This window comes from Kryptolebias marmoratus, linkage group LG6 (genome assembly GCF_001649575.2).
Source record: "Kryptolebias marmoratus isolate JLee-2015 linkage group LG6, ASM164957v2, whole genome shotgun sequence".
In the NCBI taxonomy this organism is placed as follows: domain Eukaryota; kingdom Metazoa; phylum Chordata; class Actinopteri; order Cyprinodontiformes; family Rivulidae; genus Kryptolebias; species Kryptolebias marmoratus.
Window position 1 is genome coordinate 11,424,012 of NC_051435.1, and position 25,660 is coordinate 11,449,671.

A 25,660-nucleotide genomic window follows, 5' to 3' on the forward strand; every position below is an offset into this window, starting at 1 on the left:
AAGGGAAACGCTTTTAGCTGTTAGTTGAAATTGCCACATTTATGTATTTTTTTTAAGTTGTCAGACTTTATTCACAAACAATTTAATCTTACCTCCCTGGATTATATGGTGCGTGAGTTCAAAGGACTTTTTGTCCCTTTGGCTTGCCGTCTGTTGCCATGGGGATTATGACGCTAAACGGACTTAGTTGTTTTAGCCCACACAGTGTTTAGCCACGGGTTATTATTGACTCTTTAACTTTACAAGTTATATCTTGAGGTCATGGCTTCTGCTTTGGATACTCTCTGGGAGGACAGAGACGTCAGATTTGACATAACAGCGCAGTGAGTTATTCAAATATTTTTCGTTTTTTTTTTATGTCGTTAAAGCTAACGCGCTTAGCTCGACAAAGCTAAGTAGCTAACGCTGCACCCTAAATTTATAATTTTCGGCACAAGAAAGTTAGCTTTATATCCCCCCTTTTTTCTTTTAGTTTCAACCAATTAATGCACACTTTCAAATAAATATTTTGTCGCTACAACTAGTAATCAACAACATATTCCCTGTTGGACACAGGCAGATGAAAACTCGCCCAGGAGAGGTGCTGATAGATTGTCTGGACTCTATTGAAGACACGAAAGGAAACAATGGAGAACGAGGTGCTAAATTCAGCTATTTATGTTGATCATTTGCATGTGGCTGCTCAACTGGATAAAAAAACTAATGTTTGTCTCTTTCTGCAGGACGACTTTTGGTAACAAACTTGAGAATCATTTGGCATTGTTTGTCTCTGCCAAGAGTCAACTTGTGTGAGTAAACATTCATGTTATTTAGTTTTGACTCCATCAGCAGCATGTAACCTCAGTCATTTATACACTTTAATAAATGTGATGTGGTACAGTATGTCTGTAATATTATGGATATTTTATTTGTAAGTTCATTGTACATTTAGCTTACAATTATATTTAAACTCAAAAGTCTTACTAATAGTATACATGCTGTGTCAGAGTGTATGCTGAAATTTAACTATAATATAAGATAATAGATTATGTCTTTGAGTATTTACGTTAAATAAGCGCTTGCCAGCAAAGATAAGTAAAGTGAAATCAGATTTACATTAAATCAATTAAATAAAAACGTGTTCTTGTTTTCAGCCGTGGGTTACAACACAATTATTAACATCACAACAAGGACAGCTAACTCTGTAAGTAACCCTATGTTTTACTCATGTATCTATGAAATACTTTATTTAAAACTTTCTTACATATTATCATTAGATGTATGAATTTTGTTTTATTCTGAAGGGCTTTTTAAAAACAAATTTACATTTTCTTGATCACAACATTCACAGTTTTCATTGTAAATGTTCCAGAAATTTCTAGATTAAATAAGTATTGAATATTCACTAACTTTGTTTTAAAAAAAAGTCAATATTTTGTCATTTAACACCTAAGCCACTTTAGAAGTTTAAAATATTAAAAGGACAAAGTCAAAAATTAAAGCAATTTTAATTTAAGCATTTACAAATTGTTGTAAATTGAAGTGTAAATATAAAAAAAATAACTAATGATTGAATTAACTTCCCTTTTATAGAAAGTGAGAGGCCAAACCGAAGCCCTCTACATTTTAACCAAGTCCAACAACACAAGATTTGAGTTCATTTTTACAAATTTGGTTGTAGGAAGTCCAAGACTCTTTACCTCTGTGATTGCTGTACACAGGTAAAACAACACTGATTGATTGTTCATTTCTGAATATTTTCTAAATCCAGTGTATAGCTTATTAAGCAATAAGATATTTTTTGTGTTGGTACAGAGCTTATGAGACTTCTAAGATGTACCGGGACCTTAAGCTGCGAGCTGCTCTTATTCAGAACAAGCAGCTGAGACTGTTGCCTCGAGAGCAGGTGTATGATAAAATCAACGGGGTTTGGAATCTGTCCAGTGATCAGGTACTGGTGTTGGTGTGGAAAAAGTGTTTAAGTGACCTTTTGCTTTGCTTTGCCAAGGTAATTTAACTGACACATCTGGACAGGGTAAAATTAAACTGATTCTACGCTGTCCAGAGATTTTTCAAATTAACTCGTATGTGGTATGGTATAATTTTTAATATTTGCAGCTTCTGTTCACCTGACTGTTCTCTGTTTCAGGGCAACCTCGGGACCTTCTTTATTACTAACGTTCGGATTGTTTGGCACGCCAATATGAACGAAAGCTTCAATGTCAGCATCCCTTACCTCCAGATCGTAAGTACAGTCTGATAAACAACATTACCTGTACAGCCCTCTGAAACGTGGCAAAGGTCAGACATCACACAATCTCCCGATCATGTTCACAAAGTGACAAAGCACCATTTGATTCATTTAAGTTTAATATTTTATTTTTTAAGCCTCATTGTGTTGATTATGTTTTGAAAACAATTTATATTGTAATGCGGTGTATTAATTATGGTGCCTTTTTTCCCCCCAAAGTGGTCGATTAGAATAAGAGACTCAAAGTTTGGCTTGGCTTTGGTGATCGAGAGTTCACGACAGGTGATGAATTCATACCCATCTGATTAATCACATTATTACAGACTTCCTCTTTGATCTTATTGATTTTAATGTTCAGCTGTTTATGCTTTTAGAGCGGAGGATATGTGCTTGGGTTTAAAATTGACCCAGTAGAAAAGCTTCAAGATGCACTCAAAGAGATCAATTCCTTGCATAAAGTTTACTCTGCCAACCCCATCTTTGGAGTGGATTATGAAATGGAGGAAAAGGTAGGCACACATGGTCCGAATTAGACAACGATTGAATCCATAACCCTGACTGCCTCAGGCTAATGATCAAATTAAACTGTTTGTGTTAAAATAACAGTTGTTAACGTTTCTATAAATGTCTTCAATGTGGATCTTTATTTGTTTTTCTGGTGTTCTGATTGTATTGTTTGTACTGATGACATTTTCAGCCCCAGCCTTTGGAGGAACTCACCGTGGAGCAGCTTCCTGATGATGTGGAAATCGAGCCGGATGAGCAGACTGATGCTTTCACCGTGAGTGAACCCGTCTGCCTGTTTTTACACTCATCACTCCCGCGGGAGTTTAGAAGCTGTCAGACTCTCAGAATAGCTGTGAGCTAATGTTGCTCAGCATAACGAACAAACACAAATTCATGTTGCTTAGTGCTCCTGTTTGTGTTGCTCATCGGCAACAATAACCTATTATAACAAGCAGAATGCTCTGGTTATTTTCATTAATTGTGTGTATTATATGTGCATGTGTGCTTACTTACAGGCCTACTTTGCTGATGGCAATAAGGTAAAGTATCACTTTTTATAAATATATTTAGAAAATAAGCCATGTTGGTATGTTGTGGATTAAAATATGTGAAAAAAAAACCTCATTTATTCATTTGAATATCACAGCAACAAGACCGTGAGCCGGTTTTCTCTGAGGAGCTGGGCCTCGCCATCGAGAAGCTCAAGGATGGTTTTACTCTTCAAGGGCTGTGGGAAGTAATGGGCTAAAATAACAAACATTTTGTGCTTGTTCAGCTAATAGACGTTTATAGATCAAGTTTAAAGTTGTACAGTTTGTGTATAGCTACTTTTTAAAGGTGCAATATTACATTTCCTGTAGTAGAGTTACTTAAGTATTTTTTTCTTGTAGAGGACAAAAATGTTTATAAATAGTTTTTATTGTTTAATATGAATAAAACAGACCTAAAACAAAAGCTGGGGCTTAATTTCTTTAAATAATACATCAACAAATCAAGCAGGTAGAGGGCACACAGGCTAAGTACAAAGATGTACAAGTATTTAAAAAATGGCACAGAGGATAAACTGTCTCATGTTGTAGCAGCTGTTCACTGACCCCATCTGATGGTTCCCTGACTTCCCTTTGAATGTCTCACACAGTAACACTGAATCTCACACTCTGTATTGTAGTTGTCATTGCTATCAGTGAATTGTGACTCAGTACGTCTCCTCAGAAAACCACAAATAGGAGCAGATGTCAGACATGCAGAGAACAGTGGCAAAATGTGTTTTCTTTTTTTTTTTTTCTTGAAATCTTTCAGATTTCTCCCCAACAGAAAGCCAAAAGTAGATTAAATGAAAAGTTCACGAGTTATTTTTGTGTGGGAGGATAATAATGTCGGTGCTAATTACTGGAGTGACGAGCCTCCACAGTTGTTTTTGCTTTATGGCAGCTGTGTGAGCTCTCCAATTGGGCCAAGCTGAATTCTTCACGGATGTGGCGGCTGGCTATATTTAGAGGGCCACAGTTATATTGAAGTGGCCTCAGACCTGGCTGCCTGTAGTTCACTGTCTTCAGTAGCTTTGACAATCAGTGGTCGACTGCTTCTCTTCTATCCACTTCCTGTCCTAAAACAATGGATGCCCAAGGCCTGAGAGAAGATCTCCATCTGTTTCAGAGCACTCTGCTCCAGGATGGACTCAAAGAGCTTCTGAATGAGAATAAGTTAATTGACTGTATCCTAAAGGTTGGGGACAGAAACATCCCCAGCCATCGGCTCATTCTGGCAGCGTGCAGTCCATATTTCAGAGAGCTCTTCTTCTCAGAGGATGGCGAGGAGGTGGACAGAAAGGAGGTTGTTCTGGAGAACCTCAATCCCAGCATTATGGAGGGGATTGTGAATTATTTGTACTCGGCCGAGATCGACATCAACGACAACAACGTTCAGGACATTTTGGCTGTTGCCAATCGCTTCCAGATCCCCTCGGTGTTCACTGTTTGCGTGAATTATCTCCAGAAGAAAGTGACCAGGAAGACCTGCCTTGCTATCTACAGGCTGGGACTGATGCTGAACTGTGCCAGGCTGGCTATGTCAGCTAGAGATTACATTGCGGATCGCTTTGAGGCCATAACCAAGGACGATGAGTTCTTAGAGCTCGCCCCACATGAGCTTTTCGCCATCATTGGAGCTGATGCATTGAATGTGGAACAAGAAGAGGTAGTGTTTGAGTCTCTCATGAGGTGGATCAGAAAGGACAAAGAAAAACGTGCAAAGTCCTTGGAAGAGGCTTTTGACTACATTCGTTTCCGCCTGCTTCCAGAGAAGTACTTCAAGGAAAAAGTGGAGAAAGACGAGCTGATAAAGGCTGATCCCAAGCTTCTCAAGAAGCTCAAAGCCGTCAGGGATGCGTTTGCTGGGAAGCTACCTGAGAAGAAAAAGGGACAAGGTGATGCTGAGGGAGAGGAGGCCAAGCTGCCAGGTTACCTGAACAATGACCGCAGATATGGCATGTACGCCAAAGACATGATTCTCATGATTAACGACTCTGCTGCTGTGGCCTACGATGGCCAAGAGAATGAATGCTTCCTCGCAGCAATGGCTGATCAAATCCCCAGAAATCATGTCAGCCTCACATCGAAGAAGAACAATCTGTATGTGGCGGGAGGACTGTTTGTAGACGAAGACGACAAAGAAAACCCCCTGCAGTGTTACTTTTATCAGGTAGGAGAACTCAATACAAAAAGCTAATATGAAACTGCATGCTGGTTTTTTTTTTAAAAAACACTTCTCGTTTTCAGCTGGACAGTCTTGGTGCTGAATGGACCGCTCTGCCGCCCATGCCTTCACCCAGGTGTCTGTTCGGCCTTGGCGAGTTCGAAAACCTCATCTTCGCTGTAGCAGGAAAAGATTTACAGTCCAATGAGTCTCACGATACTGTCATGTGCTACGACACCGAGTACGTTCAGCAAGCTAAATATCTGCTCAGGGAAGTCTTACAGAAAGTAGCGGAGCTTGAACGGGTTCTCTTTCTTTGCTTGTAGAAAAATGAGGTGGACAGAAACAAAAAAGCTGCCTGTGAAAATCCACGGCCACTGTGTGGTCTCTGAGAACGGCCTGGTGTACTGCGTCGGAGGGAAAACCGATGACAAGTAAGGTCATGATATTAAAACGTTTCAAATAGCGTCCAAATGAAGGACTTTTATTAACTCTACCTGTGGGTCATTTTGTCTTACGGACAAAAGTAAAGCAACCAATAAGATGTTTGCATACAACCACAAGAGGTCGGAGTGGAAGGAGGTTGCCTCCATGAAGACACCCAGGTCCATGTTTGGAGCAGTTCTCCACAAAGGGAAGCTTATTGTTGCTGGAGGAGTCAATGAAGATGGCCTGACCGCTACATGTGAAGTCTATGATTTCGGGACCAACAAGTAAGTGCTGGTTTTAACAGAAATCTGCCTTTTTTTTTTTAACTAAATATGGCTACATGTAAGACAACAACAAGGTTTGGACGTTTTGAGTCTGACTTGTTCAAATGAGACATATTTGACATATGTCAGACTTTCTTCCATATTTTGTTTTCTAATTTAGAATTTCTAATTAAGTTCCTAATTTATTTTTTGACATGCACAAATCCTCATTACATGCAGCCTTAACTGGAAACGAATTACCAAAGAGTATTTCAAATATATTATTCTTTATGAAAATTTCATCAGGTCATAAAGAGATTAAAGTATTCAGATTCAAATTAAAGGAGTTATCAGCTATTAGTAGTTCAGATTTTTTTTCAATTAGGGTTTTGTGGACTGGTTACAATTAATATGTTACCTGTTGCAGCTAGCTCTTTGAATGACCTCAGAAATAAGAGTGTAATCCTGACCAGACTGATGAGCTAATGGCTAGTCCGAGCAGAGGCAAGACCGATAACTGCTGTCTTGAAAAAACTTCAGCCCAAATGCTTCATAGTGGGTCATGCAAACCCTATGTTATAAACTTTTACATACCAGAAATATTATATTCCTGCCTACAAGGTTGTAAAGTTGTTGTTTTTTTAAAAAGCAGCCATACATTTTAGTTTTGGTCCATATCAGATCAGCCATTAGTTTGTTCGTTCAGTCAAAAACTATCTAAAACAGGTAAGATAGTTATTCATAACTTTTTCACTGAACACCACTTCACAGGATCTTTACTAGTAAAATTACTTAAAGTGAAAACTATCACTTTAAGTAAGGGAATTATTTTATTATTTTACTTAATAAGACAAAATCAAGCTAAATGTTAGAGACTAACAGGTCAGAGGGAGTATGTTAACTGAGCTGTGTGTTTGTTGTAGGTGGTCACCTTTTACTGAGTTTCCCCAGGAGAGGAGTTCGATTAACCTGGTCAGCTGTGGCGGGCTGCTGTACGCTATAGGAGGCTTCGCCATGGTGGAGAATGACAACAAAGAGTGCGCACCAACTGAGATCACTGACATCTGGCAGTATGTTTGGATTTTTTTTAAATGAACATTTATTTAATATTTTTGATGCTCGCAGTAACCTTTGTAATTCAGTAACATGTTTATTGTCTTTATCAGGTATGAAGAAGACACAAAACAGTGGACCGGCATGATCAGAGAGATGCGTTACGCAGCCGGAGCCTCATGTGTCTCCATTCACCTGAATCCAGCCAAAATGCCCAAACTGTAACGAGGGGTCACCCGCATTGTTGTTGAGATTTTAATGTACGTTTTATTTAGCTGATCGCTTTTGTCACAGAGTTTAGCTTTGTGTCTATTCTCCTCTCGTGTAATAAAATTAAAAGGTTTTTATTGTTATGTGGTTTCTCACTACCTGGCTTTAAATGTAGGGTTTTTTAAATAATCATTCTGGAAATAAAAACAAACAGATCCACGCACAAATAAAGCTCTAGTGCAGGATTAATTTGTACAAAATAGATCTACATTTACACTTTTTCCATTTTTGCTGCTTTTTGGTCCAGTACTGATTCCAGTAGATTTTTAATTGTGTCGTTTGTCTTTGTTCACATTAACATATCATCACCCACCAGATTAAATTTATTTTATGATTTAGTTTTTTAACACTAAATGAAATATCTAAGTCCATCACTTGAAATATAAAGCTGAAAAGTGATCGATGTCTGTCATATATATAACAAAGCTCTACCATTTAAATCACTCATTATGATGCTTGTTTTCTTTAAATGTCTGTTAAAAACAGCATTAAAACCAAAATTGTGCCTCAACACTGAATTCAGATTAAAATGGCAGCTTGGCAGAAAACAGAAAATCCAGATTTAGTGTCTTATTTTCAAAATGTTCTTTAATACAAAAGCACATGTTAGACAACTTTGCTTAACATGAATGAGGTAGATCCATGTCAAGTTCAGATTATGTCATTTATTTAAAAATAAGGAGCACGTTATGTACTGTAACACTTTCTTTCAGTCAGTGAGCTGAAAGCTTGGGTGCTGAATGTAACATTTCTGTCACCGTCCTTTAAACAAGAAAATCACAAACACCCCTGTCCCAGTATCTTCTGTTTGAGATAATCCTTCCACGCGTCGGCTGTTGAAAGCTCCAAGGAGTTCCACTCAAAGTGAGGAATCTGTCAAAAAAATTAATAAAAAAGTACAAATGACACTCTGCCTCTCTGTCTCTCCTGCAGTATAACTAATACAACAACTACATGTAAAAAACAAAAAGTTGATTTAATTCCATGCAGTCATTTTCTCACCTGAACAACTCGATATCCCAGTATTTCAAGGTGCCTCTTTCTTATCAAAGCTTCACTTTTTATGTGATGAGAATTTTTGCAGAAGAGCCTCGAATCGAGAAAGTCGACAGCGATGCTAAAAAAACAAAAATTAAAAAATAGCAAAAACAATTTCTCATCAGCTTTATAGGTTTTTCCTACTGTACTCTGCATGTATTCACTGTATGACGCCTCAATATTAAAAACTACTTCCAAATGAACTGAATGTCATCTCTGGACAATACAACACTGAGTCTTACAGAGACCAACCAAACTGAATATCTGCTCTTATCTTGCTACTAAATCTATCTAGATACTATTATCTACTGTTGATGTTTTGTACAAGAAGCCTGCTGTTTGTGTCCTGCAATTTCAGAGCTGTTTTTGCACAAAAAGGCAACTGAGCTGCATCAGTGATCAGTGTTTTAGTCGTGGTGCGAACGCTGATCGTTCCTACCGCTGAGCTCCTGGTGGCAGCTCTTCTCGGGTGTTTTTCGGTGAACCTGACTCCCAGACAACCTTTCCTTTGCTTGAGATCTGCAGGCTGCTTGGCTCCGAATAACACAACGGCTTCAGGTGTTTGTCCAGTTTGCATTCGAAGTCTGAAATGACACGGGGAAAAGGGTGACTCCACCACACTTGGGAACGTTTGTCAACGAACCAATCCTAAACTTGCGAGAGCGGATTTGGAAAACTGAGACGCAGATGTTATTATATAAACACGTGTGTGTGTGTGGGGGGGGGGGGGGCATTATGCCTCCTAAATAATTGGAAAGAATTGGAATTCTCAAAAAAATAAGCAATAGAGGTGCGGCTACAACTGATTCAACATGGCTGCCACAGCCAACTGGCCTTGGCAAAAACAAAAATGGCTACAACTCAGTCATTTTTAAAGATATTCAGCAAAAGTTTGGTGTATATTGAAGCTACACATCTGAGCTTGTGGACTACATAAAGTGAAATACATTTTGGTGATATTATTGGGTAAATTTATTTGATATATGGGATAATGTCTGAGTAAACAGGCTTTTAAATTCCAAATCACACATTGTTGTTGTTTCTACCTTCCACCACTAGATGGCAGCCACATAATTCTTTGATTTTATCCCAACGTTTATATCTCTTTCCATATAAAACGTTTGGGTAAGAATGTCTAAAAGGCAATTTAAAAAAAATAGGCTGTGAATCGGTGACAGTCTTTAGCAGGCAGATTTGTTGGAGTGTGGATCAATTAGTACCACCTTAACCTTCCACGGAAGGTTTCCTGAAATTCCCTGGAAAAGTTTTGCTCCTTTGCAACCCTGACCTCTACAAATATTCTGAACGTTAACAAACGGCACACGGTCTTTGTTTAAAAACTTTGTTAATTAACCATTGACGTCACCTCTGTCTGTTAGCAAAATATCTCTTGAACCACTGGATAAATTTTATTTAAATTCTCAGAAAGTACTCATTGGATGTACATGTACAACTGATAACTTTTGGAGTCAGCCTGATTCAAGATGGCCACCACAGCTAATTAACTTAAGCAAACATAAATGGCTGTAACTCAGTTTTACAGCGACTGAGCTAAAATATGGTGTCATCACAGCTGAGAGCCAAGAGATTTATCATTAAAACAACATGCATTCCTTCAATGAGTGCTAATTTCATTACTTTTGCTTCTTTACAATATATTACAAATTATAGCATCACAATCTGTTGTAAGTTGCAAATCATTTGTTTGGCAAACTTTGATTTGCAAGTAACTGGAGCTTAGCACAAGTGCTGGTTTCTCGGAGGGGAGGAAAAAAGCAGGTATGAAGGACTCGCTGTCCGTCATCCTGTAGTACTCACCCACAGTGTAATAATACGGAGTGACAACTGCGACTTGAACAAAGTTAATTCCACCGAGAACTTCAACCAGCATTTTGTGGATTTGTTGTTGTAACGGACTGATGGTGACGTTCTCTAAAACACAAGACAGGGAACGTATGGTTCATTTCCAGGACAACTGAACCTCTGAACCTGTTGAAACTATTGTGATCACATCATTGCAGCCTCCTACCTTTCTTCTTCAGTTGCTGGCAGTAATGCTCATGGAACCACGGCACCTGGAACTCGGGACACTCGAGGCACAGGGCACGGTTGAGCTCCATGAGTCTCTGTCGCGTCCGCATGTTAAGGTTATTGGGCAGGCCTGTAAAAACGTGAACAGTCACTTTAGCTCTTCTGCGCAAAGAGTTAACGCAGATAACAGATCATTTTGCCACAGACGCACGTGTGCTTTTAAGAACACTTTAACATACATTCCAGCTGGAGGTCCAGTTTTCCCAGAAAATCAATGCTGAAGATTTTTCTAACTAGTTCCTCAGGAAAACGACCAGCTACTGCCAAGGAGAACGCCAGGAGGACCAGCAAATGTGGCTCAAAGGAGCCTAAAGGAATATACATAAAGATATGTGAGAAGAAGTTTCCAGTAAAATTATTAGGACAAAAATCAGTAGCAAGGCTTAATCCGTACTCATGTGAGGTGTGAAATGTTTAATACAAGCATCGTAGAGCTCGTCTGCCTGCGGTGGTTCATAGTTCATGACAGAAAAAGGTAGCAGGGTGGCATATGTTGCTGAGAAGTGAATCTTTAAAAAAGGAAAGAAAAAAACAGTTAATATTGCTGTTTTATAAGATAAAATTGATGCATTGTCTTTTAAACGCACCTTGTCGATGTGTTCCACTGCCACACTGGCAATTCTGTCCAACAGAGGTTGGTGAAAGTAGTTCATCCGGGTTAAGAAGAAGCCCAAATCAGACACATTGTTCCAGTTTATTTGATCGATCATCCGACTGACTGTGACGATGGCGTCTTCGAGCAGCATCTCCTCAAACCACTCCCCTGAGACAAATTTCAGCTCGTCCATCACCAAATCCAGCTGGTCAGCGGTCTGCAGCCTCTCGCAGCCGCAGTGGCTCAGCCTCTGCAGCAGCCGGATGTATTTGCTGTGGGTGTTGTGGCGGTAAAACGGCTCTTTTTGGATCCACTTGGAAATGGCAAAAGAGACGGTGGTGAGTTCGTGGAGGTTGCACTGGGCGACCACTTCGTCTAACCGCGAGACCACGTCTTTGTCGAGCCGCGGCGAGGGCAGCATGGACAGAACTCTGGTCAGCATGACCACCTCGGAGGGGTAGAAACTTTTCTGCAAAAAGCTGAAAGACAGATATTTTGTATAAGTTTACTTTTGATTCAATCACACTGGAACGTATCAACTGTTCGTTAATTAAAGGCTCAGGATTCCTAACAGGAATGCATATCGCCCGCCTCCTTCTATACCAGGATTTTAGATAAGATCCTCTTATGCTGAGAACTGACAGAGTTGTAGCTGTTTTGGTCAAACCTTGAAAAATAACATTCTGCACAATCTCATGCTCAAAGTATGTGCTGAGGATGATTCTCAGCTACTACCACACCAAATTATAGCTCAATGTCTGGTAAACTCACTGAGTTAGAGCCAGTTTTGTGTTAATAAGCCACAGCAGCCATCTTGAACTGGGTGCTAATGGCAAAATTTAATCAGCTGCAGATGTACATCCAATGATTATTTTGCAAAATTTTAATTTAAATCTGCCCAGTGGTTCTTGAGATATTTTGCTAAACACTTACCTGAGCAAAAGCTTTCTTAATGTAGCAAAGAGCTCTGAGTTCTGATAGTGCAACAGGACGAGGGTCCGGGTGATTCTGGTCAACTCCGCCGAACTGTAGAGATGAAGGTTCTTTTGGATTACTGATACGATTCTGAAAAAGAGTTTAAAAAATATTTCATAGATATTTCAATGAATCAACAACTACGTTAGGGTTTCATGGAATTTTAGTTTTCAAGAAAGACAGCTTTCCTGGATTTACAGTCATATTAAATGTTCATAACCTGTCCTCGGAACCTCAGTTCTGTTCCTTTCAGTTATTTTTGGAGATTTATGGCAGAGACTCTGACTCACTTGTTCAATAAACTAAGGTTTCTACTCTGAATTTCCTCCAGCACTTCAAGTATAGCTCTAACTTGTTGAGGGTTCAACTCATCTGCCAGCAGGTAGGCCATGTTATCCAACCTGAGAGGGAAAAGACCACAGTTAGATCAGAGGAACCAAAATGATCAAATATAAATGGTCAATTTCCACCCCTGTATTGATACGCTAACACCAACCTTTCCCTGATCTTCATGCTGGCAGTGGGAGCCAGAGCAACAAACAGTTTACAGAAAGAGAAAGCGCCAGTGCTGATGTTAATCAGCTCAATCAGCCTCTCTTTAGCAGCCAGTCTGAAGTCACAGTTGTTGAACTGGAGAGACTGATACAGACCCAGGATTATGCTAATATCATCCGCATCCATCCTGGAAATGTTGTGCATGAACACCCTGTTGCACTTCTCCAGCAGAGGTCGGTCCATGTACTTGAAGTTGCGCATGAACTGCACCAGCCTCCGCGGGGTGTTGGCGGCCAAGGGGCGCGGGGAGTTCAGGAGGTGATTCGCTCTGCTGATCAGGGCGTCTCGCAGCCGGGGAGACACGAGAATCGTCACGGTGTTCATCAGAATACTGAGGATCCTGGAAGAATAACAATCCCAAAAAAAACAACATTTGTAACAACATTACCAAAAAAAATTGGAGGTGCTTGTTGGGTATTTTAAAAGTCCTGACAGATTTGTATTAATGGCTGACCTGAGATCATCAATAGTTGTCAACTTCTGATCCAAAATGCTGGTGATTCGACCCATTAGAGGACTGGTTTGAAGTTGCTGATCAAATAAACACACGGCGAGCTTGGACAGAGAGGACATTGGTAGTCTGCGAAAAGTTTGCATGAAATCACAGGTAAATAGCAAATAAACCAAACACATAAAGGTTTCAGTGTCTCTTAAAAGTTTATATGCTGGTACTTTCCTGGTTGCAATACTGCTAAAATGTAATATTTTTACTGTTGATATCACGTTTAGGCTCCAGAGATTTACAAAAATTTCCTAATCAGTTTCCAAAGTTTAAAAACAAACTGATTAAAATGTAATGAAAACACACCTGTCTATTCTCAGCCAAGCCTCTGAAACAATCTGCTGCACAACAGAGTTTTGTGGTTCCACTTTCAACCTACAGAAGGGAGAGAGATAAAGTGTGCTGCAGTTACATCAGTGTGATCCGAAAAAAATCATCTCCGAACAGATCGCGAATGTTAATTTACCTGAGGAAAGCATAAAGCACGTCCACCAGGGTTAAATCGTCCATTTGAGTGATTTTGTTCTCTGCCAGAACCTGGAGAGTTACGAACTGTGGGTGACTGTTGGTGAGGTCGATGGTCCTGAGGAAACAAGGTCTGTCTTTCTGAAAATCCCACAGCATCCTCACAGCACAGCCCACGTGGTCCACAGTCAGCTTGGCTTTGTTCCTGCTCACCACGTCAAACACCTGGTCTTCAGTGGAGCAAACTTGCAGCCCCTCCAGGATCTGGTCTCTGTTTATTGCACCCACATGGAGCAGCCTTCTGAGGCAGGGGTTCACACATCGCAGTCGAAACATCTTCACACACCTGAGGTGCTCATTTCACTATTGATCACCCAGCTCAGTGTCAGCACACAGGCAGGCTGAGCCCACCACAACACGGTCCTACAGACAAAAATAACTTGCTTCTTTGAAGACCTGTATCATTTGAGAACAACACAAAGTAAAAACACCAATAAAATACATTTGCAACCTGTATATAAAGGTCTTAAATGTACACTTGTTTATAATAAATGCTAAAACTTACACAGATCAGTCAGACATGCTGATCTCATCTCTCAAGAAAGGTGGGAAGAAGCAACCTCGTTGATGACAACTTTATTTACCAGTTTCTATTTAAGTTTACAACCGCAGCTCACTTGGCGACAAAAATAAATTGCCTTCATCATCATTTAACTAGAATTATTTTTTCAGATTCCTACATATTATTACTCTTCCTTATTAACACTAATAGGACACATTCACTAGTGCGCCTCAAAGTCAAAATTACCGTGCATGTGTTGTGAAGTTTTACTTCCGCATCAAGTGATGTAAGCTAGACAGTGATACTTTTACCCTGACTAATGCCTTCCAGGCATACGTGACTGGAAATACGTCTCTTTTCCAGGATTTACAAATGTTTCCAGCCAACGTTTTTAAATGTATAACAGCACAACTGAACTGATCCAATTGCTTGAGTCATAAAGTTGTATACAAATCTGAAACGAACGGGAATCATTTGTAGTTCGGTAGGAATGTTGTGTCTGGCAGGTAAATCTGAGGGCTCAAGTCTCCCACAACGTTGAGCTGGCGCATACGCACGAGGCTCGACATACATTGACGTCCCTGCCGCGCCATCTTTAGAAAATAGTGAGCCAAACACTGAATGAAACTTCGTTTTCGTCGTTCGTAAGAGCGTGTCGCTGTATGGACTGAAATCCTTGGTTTTCCAGGTGGTGTGTTTTCACATTGTGAACGTATTAGTTTGTAGGTAATAAATATGGTGAAGCTAATAAGTTAGACATCTTGTCTTAAACTCCGTCCATGCATGGTTCTGTGGCGAGCGCAAGGCGCTAATGCTAACGACAGGCCTATAGATGCTGTAGGATGTAGCTTGTCAATGTCGCCCTAATTATGTTTAGAAAATGGTCATAAAAGTGTGAAAGCATAAATACTTGCAATATTTAGGCATTCAATGTGATACTGAGACTATTTTACCATTTCAAAGTAAAGCAAAGCGCTAAGTGGCTAAAGCTAGCAAGCGAAGAAAGAAACGAACGTCAGAGCCTCTTTAGCTCAGGGTTGATTTATTTAAAAATTATTCAGCTGTTTAATTGATTTTAAACAACTAACTCTTCTGTCCTTTAAAATAAAATGAAGATGTGTGGACTGAATTATAGTTGTGCTTAATTATTTCGTCTGACTTGTTTTGCATTCACTAGTAAGTGGGCTTGTCCACAGCTAAAGTGCTAATTGTTTATTTCTGCTCATATTTTTGTGTTTCTGTGTTTTATTTCCTGCAGGTATTCCTAGTAAACATGGGGATCAAGGTTCGCCCTCGCTGCTTCCTTGACATTGGAATCAGTAATGTTCTTGGTAAGGAAACATTTAACAATTTCGTCTGCTTTATTTGTGATACATTTACTGAAAATGAGGTTTATTTGTAAAACCGCTCTAGCACCCATTGATGCAGTAAATCCTCCCTTTTTTGTTTATTTTTACTTTTTATTTAGATTAAAATGAACCAGTTTCCAAGTGCCCTCCATCTCACTTTCATTGTAGAAAAGTTTATTCATTCAAATGTATTAAAAAAGCTGCTATAAAGTTGTCCAGGAAAATGGGTACACCGGGACATGGACCAGCACCAGACCACGGATCAATTGGTACCAAGCTGCACAGAAAGATTTTTTTTTTAAAAGTCCTGATGAATATTTTACACACAGTGGTCTGCAGGGTATTTTATTTAGAAAAAGGGTTACTTTTGTTCAGATCTCTCTGTTTTTTCACATACTAGCAAAGCTACAAGTTAATCCAAACAAAATGAGTTATTTTTCACCACTAATCTGGTAAAAAAGTTATTTTATTTGAAACCCATCAGGTGGCTGCTGTTTAAGCTTATTAAACCACTACCTAATATTTGGTGAGAATATTTTGTTTCTTTGTGAGACATAAATGTTATCTTTTTTTCCTGGTAGGTCAACAAGTTGAATATTGGTTGATACGGAGGTTTGCCTGGTATATCAGTGCATCCCCAATATTAACTATTTTATGCATAAACTGTTGTGTTAAACCATTAGTTTGACATATGGTCATGTAGATGGTGCAGTTTGTGTTTTTCTGCAGTATTCGATTTAGACTGAATGATTATTTAATCTATTTTAGAAACATGAGGAACATTTTAGAAATGTCTATAATACACCACCACCATATTCGGCCTTTAAAATGAACGTTTGAGGCAAACTGTTGTCCTGACTGCTTTTTTTTTTATGGGAGGTGTAGCGTCTGCAGCGACAGCTGTGTGTTTGAGCTCAGCGTCCCGCAAACAAAAATAAACTGTGACTCTGGTGTGTCCTCACAGTTGGCAGAGTCGTGGTGGAGTTGTTTGCAGACATCTGTCCTAAAACGTGTGAAAACTTCAGATGCCTTTGCACAGGTGAAAAGAAAATTACTGGGTTTATTTTAATTTTTTTAATAAATGCTAGTTTTCTTAGTGCAAATCAATTATTACTGAGCCTTTCTGTGTATTTTAGGTGAGAAAGGTGTTGGTAAAGGAACTCAGAAACCCCTGCACTACAAAGGATGCCTTTTCCACCGGATCGTTAAAGACTTTATGATCCAAGGAGGCGACTTCAGTGAAGGTTTTCATTTCAGAACAAATTTGGCAGTCTTTGAAATAACCTGCAACAAAGTGGATTTTTATAACGCAATAAATACCTCTTTAGGAAATGGAAGAGGAGGTGAATCCATCTATGGAGGCTTTTTTGAAGGTAAAAAAAAGCACCTGTCAGTTGTTATCCAAAGCGGCATTGGCTTCTCGATGGCAGTTCAATCTTCTTCTTTTCCTCCAGATGAAAGCTTTGCTGTCAAACACAACAAGGATTATCTGCTGTCTATGGCCAATAGGGGCAAAGATACAAACGGATCACAGTTTTTCATGTAAGCACAGTTTTGCGCTACAGAATAATGTTTCTTTAAAGTATTTGTAGTTGTTATTAGATGCTTGTAAGCTTTGCAAATGAGGTTAATCTGTGTTTCTTCTATTTCTGACTGTGATCGTTCAGAACAACGAAACCCGCCCCACATCTGGACGGGTAAGTGTCTGGAAATATTTGAAATACAAGCTGGTTGTATAATGAACACCATGTTTCATTTAGATGTCTTTGTTTTTAGTGTCCATGTGGTTTTTGGTCACGTAATCTCTGGCCAAGAAGTGGTTCAAACGATGGAGAACCAGAAAACGGATCCTAACAGCAGGCCGTATGCTGAATTGAAAATACTTAACTGCGGAGAACTCATCCCTAAATCTAAAGGTTTGTTGGAACCACTGTGTTTTTCAACGGAGTTTAAAATGTCTACCAACCACTTCTAACACTCCTTATCATTCTTGTAGCAAAGAAAGCTGAAAAAAAGAAAGAGAAAGCTGGCTCCGGGTCCAGCAGTAGCTCCTCTGATTCTGAAACCTCCTCAAAGTCTTCATCTGAGTCAGAAGAATCAGAAAAGGAATCCAAGAAGCGGAAAAAGAAGGCGAAGAAACTAAAAAAGAAGCAAAAGAAGGAGGAAAAGAAAAGGTAAATTATTAATTTACTCAGCTTTAACTGCTATGAAAACAACACGCAGCCTTTGAGTTCTAAGGATTTCACAGGTCTGCTGCTGAGAGCGCTGAAGAGAAAGAACAGGAAGATTTGGTCACGTCTACCGTACGTCCTGAAGAAATACCACCCATCCCCGAGAACCGGTTCCTCATGAGGAGAAGCCCTCAAACAGTCCAGACGTCAAACAAGGAGGAGGAAAAAGATCAGAGAAAGAAAGAGGACAGGCCAAGACAGAAGTTGGTGTTTTTCCAAGCAGTTTTAAGGACTGATGACGAGGAATAATGCCTCCACATGTTCATTTTCCTGTCATTTCTCTTTGTCTTTTTGCAGCACTGGTGCCTATAATTCTCTGTCAGCATATCAGAGGCGGTTTGTGGTGACGACTAGATCAGGCAGGAAGATAAAAGGAAGAGGGCCGAGGGTAGGTGGAAGAGGAGCTCAGATTAATGATCTGCTGTTTTAGTCTAAGATGTACTTCTGTTATTACCAAAGTTGGGTCCAGGTTGCTTCTGTGTGAGTTTCTTTGTTAAATTATTTAATTTCTTTCCCCAAACAGAGATACCGGACTCCGTCGCGCTCCCGCTCGAGGTCCAGAGACCGATATCGGCGGAGTGAAACTCCTCCACACTGGCGTCAGGAGATGCAGCGTCAGAGGATGAGGGCGGTCACAGGAGAGCGATGGATTAAGGGCGACAAGTAAGATCATTTCGCTTGACTTGGACTCATTTGACTTTAAAAACAGTGACACAGACAATTGTATCCAAATTGAGTGTCAGTGTGGACAGATTCAGTGCATACTGCCAGTATGTATGGCCTGCTTTATGGATGTTAATGTTGTGGTGAAGAAACTTTAGTTGGGTTCCTGTATTAAAGACAACAAAATAGGCGATTCTTAAATCATTTTTGTGGTGTGCTTATGGGATTTCCACTGTTGGCAGTTTAAATTAAATTGCAAAGACCTCAAAACCTGCATCTAAAGGCATTTAAATCTGCAATTTTCTTTTGTGATCATGCAAGACAATTGAAATGCTATCAGTTTGGGGTACATGACAAAGGGTCACCTCATTGTCAGTCTGTTTTACACTTCTTTTTTTTAATCATTTTTACAGAAGTGAGATGAATGAGACTAAAGATGAAGAAACTAAAGCTCCGAGGCGAGAGAGAAGGAGCTCCAACACACAGGATGAACAGACGGCTGAGAGTAAGAGAGACAGGAGCACTCGGTCTCACAGATCTAAGAGCAAAGAAGACAGCACTGTGGAAAAGGATGAGAAGCATAGCAAACACAAGGCCAAGAAGAAGGATAAGTCTCACAGTCGCAGTAAAAGCAGAGAGAAGAGTAGAAGGTCAAAGAGCAAAGATAAGAAAGATAAAACAAGCAGGCATAAAAGTGATGACAGAAGAGGTCACTCAAGGAGCAAAGAAAAAGATGTTCAGAAGAAAGAAAAGAAGTCAGAACCGGATCAAAATAAAGGTGGAGAGAAGGGCCATGAATCGGATAAAAAGCATAAAGAAGAAACTAAAGAAAAGATGGATGAGAGAACGGTCAAAATCATTAGGGAGTCGTCAAAATCTCAAAGCAAGGAACGATCGTCTGCGAAGGATGAGCACAGATCCAGGAGCAGGAACAGGGACAGAGGTGAGCCGACAGCCTCCAAAGATAAGGAGGAGAAACGAGAAAAGGACAGGGACAGAAGCAGGAGTAAAGACAGGCGACACAACAGTGACAAGGACACCAGGAGAGGGGGGACGTCCAGGGATAAAGACCGTCGGTCCAGAAGTCCAGACAGGAGTAAGACTAGAGACTCGCACCGCGGCAGGCGCTCGAGAAGCAGGAGTCACAGGAGGGACCACAGCAAGGACTGGTCCTCTCATCGGAGAGACCGGAACAGAGACGGCGGCAGCCGGAGGAGGCGACGCAGCAGCAGCTCTGAGAGCGACAGGGCTGAAAAAAGGAGGCGACAGAGGAGCCCAGATTCTTCCAGGAGAGCCAAGAGTTCTTCCAGATCCAAAGACAGAAGAAGCCCAGCCAGACCTGATAGTACTAAAGGTAAAAACAGGAACGACAGCAAGAAGAACCGCTCCAGTTCCAGCTCTGACAGCGACTGATGATTTCTTCTACTGATACCGACGAGTGTAGTCTGTCAGCTTCCCGTCGACTGTGAAAATGATTTAGTCCTCAGTTTTTCCAAAGCCAACACGACTGTCAGAACCAACTCCAGACCGGTCTATTAGTTGTCAACAGATGAAAAACTGGCAAGAAAATAAAAACAAATCGAAAGAATCAAACATTTAAATCAGCAAATCAAACCCGCCCATCGTCTGCTTAGAGAGCAATTCTTTTCCTTTATTTTACCTGATCGCAGTAAGGCTGATTAAAGGTAATTTGTTTAAAACTTTTAGTTAATTTGATCATTTATATATTTAGGTTCTGCAGAAGCTCTTTTATCAAACATTTTGTTTAAAAAAAATACATCTGTCAAGGTGTTTTTACAAGAAATCTAGAAAAGAAGAAATCTACTGTCTTGCATGTTTATCCCTGTTTGGATTTTTTAAATTAGAAATGTTCTTTTGTTTGTCACATTACTATATTTTGTTTTTTGTTTACTTTATACTGTTGTTTTTGAAAGATAAAATGCGGTTAAGCACGAGATTCAAGCTGTTTGTATGAACCCTACAAGTCGGTTATAAAAATCAAATATCTGCTGGAGTTTAGATGGAAATAAAAAGCTTGGTCTGATTTTTAATTGTTTTTATTATTATTATTTTTAAATACTCTGTATATGCTGAGTCCAGAATATGATTTGCAATCAGAACTACAATAATGAACAGACGTTTTATGACAGAAAAATACAAACTGCACCCAGGTGAGTCTGTCTGGGTAGTCCCACTTTGCTGTCTGGTAAATTAAAAAAAACTGCATTTAATCTCAGTGTTGTGTGTATTTTGGTGCTACTTTAATTTACAGCCATCTACATCAAGCGTTGACCCACCAAACACTTTGTAAAGTTAGTCAAGCTTGTTTTTATTACATTATACTACTAAAAACAGACCATCATATGGCCAAAGAAACAAATTAGGTGATGAAAACATACAGTAAGTGTTTAATGTTAATAGGAAACGCTGTCGGTGTTTAAATGCAAAATTATTTTATATGAATGTTGATGTAGCTCATTTTCTTTGAGACTCTTTGAACAGAGAGATCCAATGCTGGAAATTCAACAGTTTATAAGGAATTTCCTCCATCTTAAAACTGTTGTATGTCCAAATAAATATAAATCCTGTGTAAATATTAAAGTTTAGCCTGACAGGTGTAAAATCTCCAAAAGTAGTTACTGAGAGATTAGCTGCATTTGGAGTCGATCAGAAAACGTAAGAAATACCTCCCATTTGTTCAGAAATTGTGAATTTATTCGGATTGTCTTTGAACACAAACTGTCACCAGGTGAAACCAAGTCTTTTCTTGGCCTCCTGAATGTTCCCGGGCTGGCGGAGCTTTTTGATGTTTTCAGTCGTGACTGAGACGTATTTGGGCATATGAGCACCGGTGGAGTCGTGGACGAGGTAGACGGGCTCAGCTCCACCTGAAGCAGGACCGTCCCCACCCCGGGTTCCCTGCCTGGCAGCTCTGCGAAGTGGAAACAGGTTTTTTTTGGCCTCCGCTGCCTCGCTGATGATGAGCTGTGAGTACTGGTGAAACTTGTTCTCCTCTTCGGTGATCAGCTGTGCGTTCTTCTCTTCAAACTTGGACTCTGCTTCTTTCTGACGCTGAAACCTGGCAGTTTTTTCAGCCTGAGAAATGAAAGACAAACATAAAGGTTTTTTTTTTTTTCTCCCCACCAAGACGCCAATAACCAGAATTGTTGAAGCAAAAGTACAATTACCAATCGGGTGGCATTAAATTCTTGCAGTTTTCTTTCTTCTTCTTTGAGTTTCTCAGCCTTCTGTTGTTTTTTCTCCAAGAATATCCTGTCAGCCTCCCTCTTTGCCTGCAGGGCGTCTCGGGTTTCCTGCTCGGTGATTTTGTCTCTCTGCTCCTTTTCTTTTCCCTGGTGAGGGCAGTTTGTGTTACCTGTTTGATGGGACCCTCATATCAGTGAATCATAACACGTGTGCAGAGGAGTTACCACAAGCTCCCTGTGCGCCGTGATCGACTTCAGCATCTCAGACTTCTTCCTCTCCTCCTCCCGCCGCAGCTGGGCCTGCTTCGCGTCCTGCTCGGCCACGGCTTTGGCGACCCTCTGCTCGTCGGTAGCGGTTCGCTCCTGCTGTGTGACGGTCAGTGTGTTCAAAATCCTCTCCCTGCGCAGCTGAGCGTCCCTAGAGAGCAAAGGAACTTCAAAGTATGGGGAAACAAGTTGCTGCGATACACTAAAACCAGATCTGCATGATGATGCTGTCTTACCTAAATAACTCCTGCTCTCTTTCTTTGCGCAAGTTCATCATTTTTTCTTTGGCTGAGACAAAAAGCTTCCTTTGCTCTTCCTCAGCCTCCTGTTTCTCTTCATCTTGCACTCTTATGAGGGCTCTTTTGTTGATGTGGTCCTGTAAGGAAGCAAAAACGCATCAGCAGACCTGATGTGATAAAACAGGGAGGCACATATTTGATCGTCTTTGGTGACGTGAACAACCAGGTGAGCTTGCATGAGGTCTCTCTTCTGGTTCGCTTGCCGTTCAGACTCCATTTTCCGCTCCCACTGATGGAGCTCTTGGAGACGCTGGATTTCCTCTCCGTCCTTCTTGTCCTCCAGCTTCTGCTGCTCCCTTGCCAGCTCATTTTCTTTCATCCTGAAGAAAGTTAAACATTGATGGATGGCAACAAACAAAAAAAGATGCAAATTTGATTGAAAAGACACTTATGAGATGATTTGCTAACGGTGCAGACACTGGCAAACACATTATCACTCCACCTTGGCCTCGGGCGGTGGGTGATAAACGGACAAAGCTCATATGGACTGTGGCAGTATCAAGCCTTACTGGTTTTTCAGGTCCTCTGCTGCAGCCTGTCTCTGCAGCCTCCTCTGCAGAGCTTTCTCCTGCTCCTGTTTCAAGGCTTCATCCTCTCTGGTCTTCGCTGCTTCCAGGAACTTCGTGTCCACGTCTTTAGAGGCACTCTCTATCCGCCGCTTCAGTTCAATCTGAGCCTCCCTCTCTTTCAGCACCTCGGTCAACAGGAGCGCACTCTGCGGGAAGAAGGGACAACTGGTCATCGCAAAACACGCGTGACGCGCTGTGCGGGAAACGCTCGACACTGACATGTAATCCTTTGACTCGGTTGGTCTGGTAGTACATCTGAGTCCTGGCCTTTTCAATGGCCTCCTGCCGCTGTTGTTCCTTAAAGTTGGCTTCTTCGTCAACGATCCGTTTCCTTTCTTCCTCCTCAATCTGCTCGCGAATCTTCTTGGCCTCTAACTTCTTTTGCCTCTGACTCTGAAACAGACACGGCCCGGGCGTCACGTTTCTGTGTCCTGCAGGAGAAACCCAACCCGATTTTGGCAGCGCAAGCACAAACGCACAGTGGTGGTGTTGGACCACAGCTTCACCACTTCTTTGGACTGAAGGTGCAGGGCCTCCCTCTGCTTGGCCGCCTCTCTCAGACGCTGCTTTTCTTTATTAACTCCTCTCAGGTCGTCCTGAACCCTGATCCAGTCAGTCTTCCTTAAGACAGTGTCTTGCCGAAGATCCGGAGGCTGTTTTATTTTAATGGCTTCCTGTCTCAGTGCTTTAAAAAAAGAGGGAATATTATCACAAAATACCCAGTGTTCATTATTTTTAGGAGAATCTGAGTATGTATCAGATTGTGTCAGACTTGTGTAATATAAAACAGATATATACACTGCTTTTTCCCCATTGACTCAAATAATGCCTCATTTATTATTTATTAAATCCCTGAGCACACAGAAGGTGCATTTTATGTGCTGTTTATGTATATTTGGAAATTTTACCATCCAATGAAGCAGTTGAGTTTAAACAGCAGACATATTGAACATCATAGCTAAACTGCCTGAGACATGTATATAAATTGCAGGAAAAACACAGGTTAGCATTTTGACCTTTAGCCTTAACAGCTGGAAACATGAACAAAATAAACTTCTGTCAGATAACTCTCACCACTTCTACTGGATCCTCTCCGGCGGCCGTTGAGAGCCCCCGACGCCATTTTAATTTGGATGCGTTCGCATTAAATTGCAGTAAAATATCCTTGATTTACACAGCTTTCAGCGCTAAACTGGATCGGCGCCGGAGTCCGACGCTGCCTGACGCTAGCAACTAATCAATCGTCTCGCTTCAAACCGAACCACCAATCACAACACTCCGTCCCGCCCACACTAAGCCTCCGGCAGATCTAACATAAGTTATCGGCTCCACGGCTCTGAGTTTGTTGGGTTGTATCCAGGCAACGGCAGAGCCAATCACAGACCTTCTCTCTTAAACGTTGCTTGCCAGCAGTGAGATTCTACAATATCATAAACAAATAGTTCAGGCAATATTTTTAATTATTTATAACACATTTAGATTCCAAACATTCATATTTTTTTTCATCTGATGTGTTAACTGATGTGTTAAAGAAGTAGACATAAACTTAATAATTAGTGAGCTGAACCTTCAAAAAATAAACTCTTTCAAAACAAATTGTTGCCATGGTGGGAAGGGGGACAGCTGTGCAACTGATTTAATCCGGAATAGAAATCAGTTTAAATAAATATATGTAAGCAGTCTGTGTTAGAAAGATGCAATTTAGATGACAATGCATACTTCGATTGCTTACATTTTTTTTTAAATCTATGCACATTGAGCATTAAACTGTGGCTGCAAAAGCTGTTGTGTTCCTATTCAGCAGTACATATACAAGTGGATTATTCCTTGTTAAATAAGCAAATGAAATGAAAATAAAATGAAAGAGGAGATGGACAAGATTGTTTAACAAACATTTGGCCACTAAACTAGTACAAAATAAAGTATTTTGCAGACTGATCACAGTCTTTTTATATATATTTTTAAAGCTATAGGGGACAATTCGACTTTTAATTTAAAAATTGTAAATATTCACTCCTTATAGCCTAAGATGTAGGCAAGTCTCAAGATCCTAGCGGTTGACTTGAACAAAACAAGGTCACATGAGATAAGTTGTACAGAAACTACAGGGATTTATCTCAAAGGAAGAAGATATTTATTATCCAACTTGCACTAATTTAGGTGAAACTGTAACATAACAGAAGTATCAACCAATGTAATCAAAGTTATGAGTTTATAGAGCTTATCTCAAGGCTTTTAACATGTTTGAAGGTTGCTGTCTTTGTATGTGCCGTCATGGCAGGGATTTTAGAATAAACTGAACCTCCAAGTCAGTTTGCTTTTCCAGTATCTCCTCTGCTCCTAAGTGACTGGAAACGTGGCCACAACAGCTGGCTTGACAAACAGGGATATAAATAGTCACCACTATAACAATCATTTTGCACTTTAAACAGATGCAGTGGCTGTGAAAGATGTGATAAATTACTGAGAAAACACAAATAAGGATAAGAGGGGCTGCCATGCGTGACCTAATGAGTCAACATCTGTTAAATTACCACTTGCATGATTCAACTTATTGTTCAAAGACGGTAGATATGAAAAAAAAGATATTTCTTTCAAGTATTTATATTAGATGCTAAACATTAAGATCAGTTTTCTGTTTTATTGTAGGACAGATTTATATGAACTCATTTGGACAAGAAAAAAAAAACAGACAAGTTTGGATTTATTTGGTGTTTTCTTAGGATTTGCTTGCGTCCTAATGTTATGATTACAGACAGTATGTGGGCCATATCTGGGAATATACAGCCAAGAACGCAGTTTTGCAGGCCGTGCACATGAAAACAGACCATCATTTTCCAAAATGTC

The 25,660-nt window shown here is 40.3% G+C and overlaps 5 protein-coding genes across 7 annotated transcripts; 3 read left to right on the forward strand and 2 right to left on the reverse strand.

The window, feature by feature from the left end:
* The first annotated feature begins 143 nt into the window (after nucleotides 1-143).
* Nucleotides 144-3,704, forward strand: bbs5 (Bardet-Biedl syndrome 5). The gene is made up of 12 exons (XM_017424429.3): nucleotides 144-323; nucleotides 556-638; nucleotides 723-788; nucleotides 1,134-1,183; nucleotides 1,573-1,700; nucleotides 1,795-1,930; nucleotides 2,129-2,224; nucleotides 2,450-2,512; nucleotides 2,605-2,739; nucleotides 2,928-3,011; nucleotides 3,253-3,276; nucleotides 3,384-3,704. The coding sequence occupies exons 1-12, from the start codon at nucleotides 262-264 to the stop codon at nucleotides 3,483-3,485; spliced, it is 1,029 nt and encodes a 342-aa protein (XP_017279918.1). The 5' UTR covers nucleotides 144-261; the 3' UTR covers nucleotides 3,486-3,704.
* A 560-nt stretch (nucleotides 3,705-4,264) lies between these two features.
* On the forward strand, nucleotides 4,265-7,529 carry klhl41a (kelch-like family member 41a). The gene is made up of 6 exons (XM_017424574.3): nucleotides 4,265-5,437; nucleotides 5,515-5,672; nucleotides 5,758-5,865; nucleotides 5,959-6,144; nucleotides 7,047-7,193; nucleotides 7,290-7,529. The coding sequence occupies exons 1-6, from the start codon at nucleotides 4,352-4,354 to the stop codon at nucleotides 7,399-7,401; spliced, it is 1,797 nt and encodes a 598-aa protein (XP_017280063.1). The 5' UTR covers nucleotides 4,265-4,351; the 3' UTR covers nucleotides 7,402-7,529.
* Nucleotides 7,530-7,698: 169 nt separating this feature from the next.
* fastkd1 (FAST kinase domains 1) lies at nucleotides 7,699-14,636 on the reverse strand. 2 transcript variants are annotated; one of them, XM_017424572.3, is made up of 15 exons: nucleotides 14,233-14,636; nucleotides 13,669-14,123; nucleotides 13,509-13,577; nucleotides 13,155-13,280; nucleotides 12,642-13,040; nucleotides 12,436-12,546; nucleotides 12,104-12,196; nucleotides 11,163-11,649; nucleotides 10,970-11,084; nucleotides 10,755-10,883; nucleotides 10,514-10,645; nucleotides 10,303-10,416; nucleotides 8,924-9,068; nucleotides 8,449-8,563; nucleotides 7,699-8,319 (listed from the first exon to the last, which is right to left on the reverse strand). In XM_017424572.3, the coding sequence occupies exons 2-15, from the start codon at nucleotides 14,001-14,003 to the stop codon at nucleotides 8,224-8,226; spliced, it is 2,466 nt and encodes an 821-aa protein (XP_017280061.1). In that variant the 5' UTR covers nucleotides 14,004-14,123; nucleotides 14,233-14,636; the 3' UTR covers nucleotides 7,699-8,223. The 2 variants fall into 2 exon arrangements, with proteins under 2 accessions (XP_017280061.1, XP_017280060.1); XM_017424571.3 differs by having other exon boundaries at nucleotides 12,104-12,235.
* A 139-nt stretch (nucleotides 14,637-14,775) lies between these two features.
* ppig (peptidylprolyl isomerase G (cyclophilin G)) lies at nucleotides 14,776-20,523 on the forward strand. 2 transcript variants are annotated; one of them, XM_017424557.3, is made up of 13 exons: nucleotides 14,776-14,917; nucleotides 15,488-15,560; nucleotides 16,543-16,617; nucleotides 16,715-16,822; nucleotides 16,907-16,951; nucleotides 17,033-17,120; nucleotides 17,246-17,275; nucleotides 17,355-17,494; nucleotides 17,575-17,752; nucleotides 17,827-18,012; nucleotides 18,107-18,197; nucleotides 18,333-18,472; nucleotides 18,886-20,523. In XM_017424557.3, exons 2-13 carry the CDS (start codon nucleotides 15,503-15,505, stop codon nucleotides 19,883-19,885), a joined length of 2,139 nt encoding a protein of 712 aa, XP_017280046.1. In that variant the 5' UTR covers nucleotides 14,776-14,917; nucleotides 15,488-15,502; the 3' UTR covers nucleotides 19,886-20,523. The 2 variants fall into 2 exon arrangements, with proteins under 2 accessions (XP_017280046.1, XP_024863442.1); XM_025007674.2 differs by having other exon boundaries at nucleotides 14,809-14,920.
* ccdc173 (coiled-coil domain containing 173) lies at nucleotides 20,343-24,162 on the reverse strand. The gene is made up of 9 exons (XM_017424558.3): nucleotides 23,888-24,162; nucleotides 23,293-23,498; nucleotides 23,033-23,206; nucleotides 22,754-22,959; nucleotides 22,408-22,564; nucleotides 22,182-22,321; nucleotides 21,904-22,096; nucleotides 21,661-21,825; nucleotides 20,343-21,568 (listed from the first exon to the last, which is right to left on the reverse strand). The coding sequence occupies exons 1-9, from the start codon at nucleotides 23,934-23,936 to the stop codon at nucleotides 21,215-21,217; spliced, it is 1,644 nt and encodes a 547-aa protein (XP_017280047.1). The 5' UTR covers nucleotides 23,937-24,162; the 3' UTR covers nucleotides 20,343-21,214.
* Between the last annotated feature and the right edge of the window lie 1,498 nt (nucleotides 24,163-25,660).